This window comes from Salpingoeca rosetta (assembly GCF_000188695.1).
Source record: "Salpingoeca rosetta unplaced genomic scaffold supercont1.54, whole genome shotgun sequence".
Taxonomy (NCBI): Eukaryota; class Choanoflagellata; order Craspedida; family Salpingoecidae; genus Salpingoeca; species Salpingoeca rosetta.
In genome coordinates, this window is record NW_004754880.1 from 1 (window position 1) to 2,500 (window position 2,500).

Here is a 2,500-nt window from a genome sequence, read left to right on the forward strand (position 1 = left end):
CGGTACGTTGTATGTGTGTGTTTTATGTGTGTGTGTTTTAAGTGCGTGCACGTTGAGATGTGTGGCTTTGCGGCCCATTTCTCGAGCTGTTTCGCTGTTCCAAGCACTGAATACCGCCTCACTGGCTCTGCATCTCCATGCGAATGCTTGGTGTATGTGTGTGTACGTGTGTGTACGTGTGTGTTTGGTGTTTGGTGTTTGGTGTTTGGTGTTTCTATCAGGGCAAGAAGCGTTCGTCAACCAACGCCACGCCCGGGAAGAAATCGAAGCAGACGTCTGTCAAGTCCTTTGGTGAGACGCTGCTGCTATTATTGGTGTTGGAAGCGACTGGCTGTGCTTGCTCGCAGTCATCCATTGAGCGGCAGCCGTGATGGTCGCGCGCGCGCACGCACGCACATACGTACACACACTCTCACATTCTCTCGCTGTCACTGACTCACTTGCACACACACACACATGCCCACACATGCACAGTTGAGCGAATTCCGAAGAAGAAGGCTGCGGCGAGTGCCGGCAGCGACGATGAATTCCAAAAGAAGCAGATCACCCCAAAGCTTGTCACGGTACGGCAGCCTGCTGCGCTCTGTATGTGTGTGCGTGTGTGTGCGTGTGCGTGTGTATGTGCGTGTGCATGTGCATGTGCATGTGCGTGTCTGTGCTTTGTGTGTGTGTGTGTGTGTGTGTGTGTGTGTGTGTGTGTGTGTGTGTGTTGTGGCTGGTTTTTGCAGCATCCTACACTACGTTGCTGTCCGCCTTGATTTTACTCCGCCGCTGCTCACACTCGATTGCCGTGTGGTCCGACAGAAATGGATGCAACCTGTTGCCGCGCACATCAAGACGTTGGCGGATGAGGGCGCAGAGTTTGAGGACAAGAGCGGGGTGAGCACGACAGCAGCCGCACTTGTTCGCATCATTTGCAGCACCTCTGAGCATAGCATATGTATTGCATGCACACACGCCTCACTGCTCTGTCCGCCTGCCATTCCCCCCGCCCCTTTGCCTCACAACCCTTGCACACACGTCACCCTTTCATCTCCTCCTTAACTGATGTACTCATGTAATCATCGGCCCATTACTCTCGCCTCCTCTCCCCTCCACACACACACACACACGCACGCACACACACACACACACACACACACACACACACACACACACACACACACACACACACACACACACACACACACACACACACACACATCACACTTCTTGCTGGGACAGGCCTTGCTTGCTGTTGGCGACCACATTACGCGGGTACGGGAGAAGAACGAGGTGCAGTATGACAAGGGGGAGGCCAAGACGGCGCTGTGGCTGCACGTGGCAACACGCACCCGCCCCGACGACGCCCAGAACCAGAGCAAGACCCTGCGCCGCGTGTACAAGACGCTCAAGACGAAGGCAGCGAGCGGTGGAAATGGTGGAGATGGCAAGGCGAAAACGAAGGCCACACCGTCACCATCATCGTCGAAGGCAGCATCGGCAAAGAAGGGAACAAAGGCGCCCGCGTCAGCGAAGGGGAAGCCCATGAGGCAAGGCAGCGGTAGCAAATCCAGCACGAAGAAGACAGCAGCGGCAGGAGCGAGCGCCACCAAGAAAGCAGGGAAGCCACTGCTGGTCGCATCTTCGTCACTCTCATCGTCATCGTCATCGTCATTGGCTCGGGACGCTGCGAGAGGAAAGAGTGCGCAGCGGAGAGCGGCGCCGCCGCAATCGCACTCGTCCCCGGCAGCCAAGGCAGCACGCATGATGGCTGGCAGACCCAGGCCCACAACTGCAGGCAACGCCAGCAGTGGCAGTGGCAGTGGCAGTGGTGTTCGCGCAACGCACAGAAGCCCGCACGGATCACCCATGGCTCGGGCGTCGCAACCTCCACCATCATCATCGTCATCGTCATCGTCATCGACAGCACAGACGAGTCGACAACGGCCGCCGCCACCTGCGGTGGGCAGCAGCAACAACAGCAACAGCAACAGCAGTGGGAAAAGGGCCGCAGTCGGTGGTGCGCCGGCAAAGCGGGCGAAGATGACAGCAGGACAAGGGACGTTGGACAAGTTCAGGCAAGCACGTGCGCCACCACCTTCATCAACAGCAGGAACAGCAGGAACAGCGAAACAGGCAGCCCAGGGTGGCAGTGGGTCAGGATTGTCTTCGTAGCGTGCTTGCACATGTTTGTGTATGCGAGTATTTTGATGTTGATGCCAGTGTTTCGCAGCTCTGTTGGTTTGCATGTATGTGTACGCGTCCGTGTGTACAGGAGTGGCCAGCCACTTGCTCACGATCATAGTCAACCCCAGTGAAAACGAATGGATGTGACCATCGAGGGAAAGCAAATGCGTTGCCAGGATGGCCGAAATAGACGGGAGTTGCAATCGATGCACAGCATGTTTGCTTGGTCAGAAGGCGGAGTGAAAGGCATTGCACGTGTGCGTGCGTGTGCGTGTGTGTGTGTGTGTGTGTGTGTGTGTGTGTGGAGTGTGTGCGTGTGCGTGCGTGTGCG

General features: G+C 56.7%; 1 protein-coding gene across 1 annotated transcript; it reads left to right on the top strand.

Annotated features, from left to right (window-relative positions):
* The first annotated feature begins 221 nt into the window (after positions 1–221).
* Positions 222–2,316, top strand: PTSG_11396 (uncharacterized protein). The gene is made up of 4 exons (XM_004987542.1): positions 222–291; positions 475–563; positions 805–879; positions 1,225–2,316. Exons 3-4 carry the CDS (start codon positions 811–813, stop codon positions 2,155–2,157), a joined length of 1,002 nt encoding a protein of 333 aa, XP_004987599.1. The 5' UTR covers positions 222–291; positions 475–563; positions 805–810; the 3' UTR covers positions 2,158–2,316.
* The last annotated feature ends 184 nt before the right edge of the window (positions 2,317–2,500 follow it).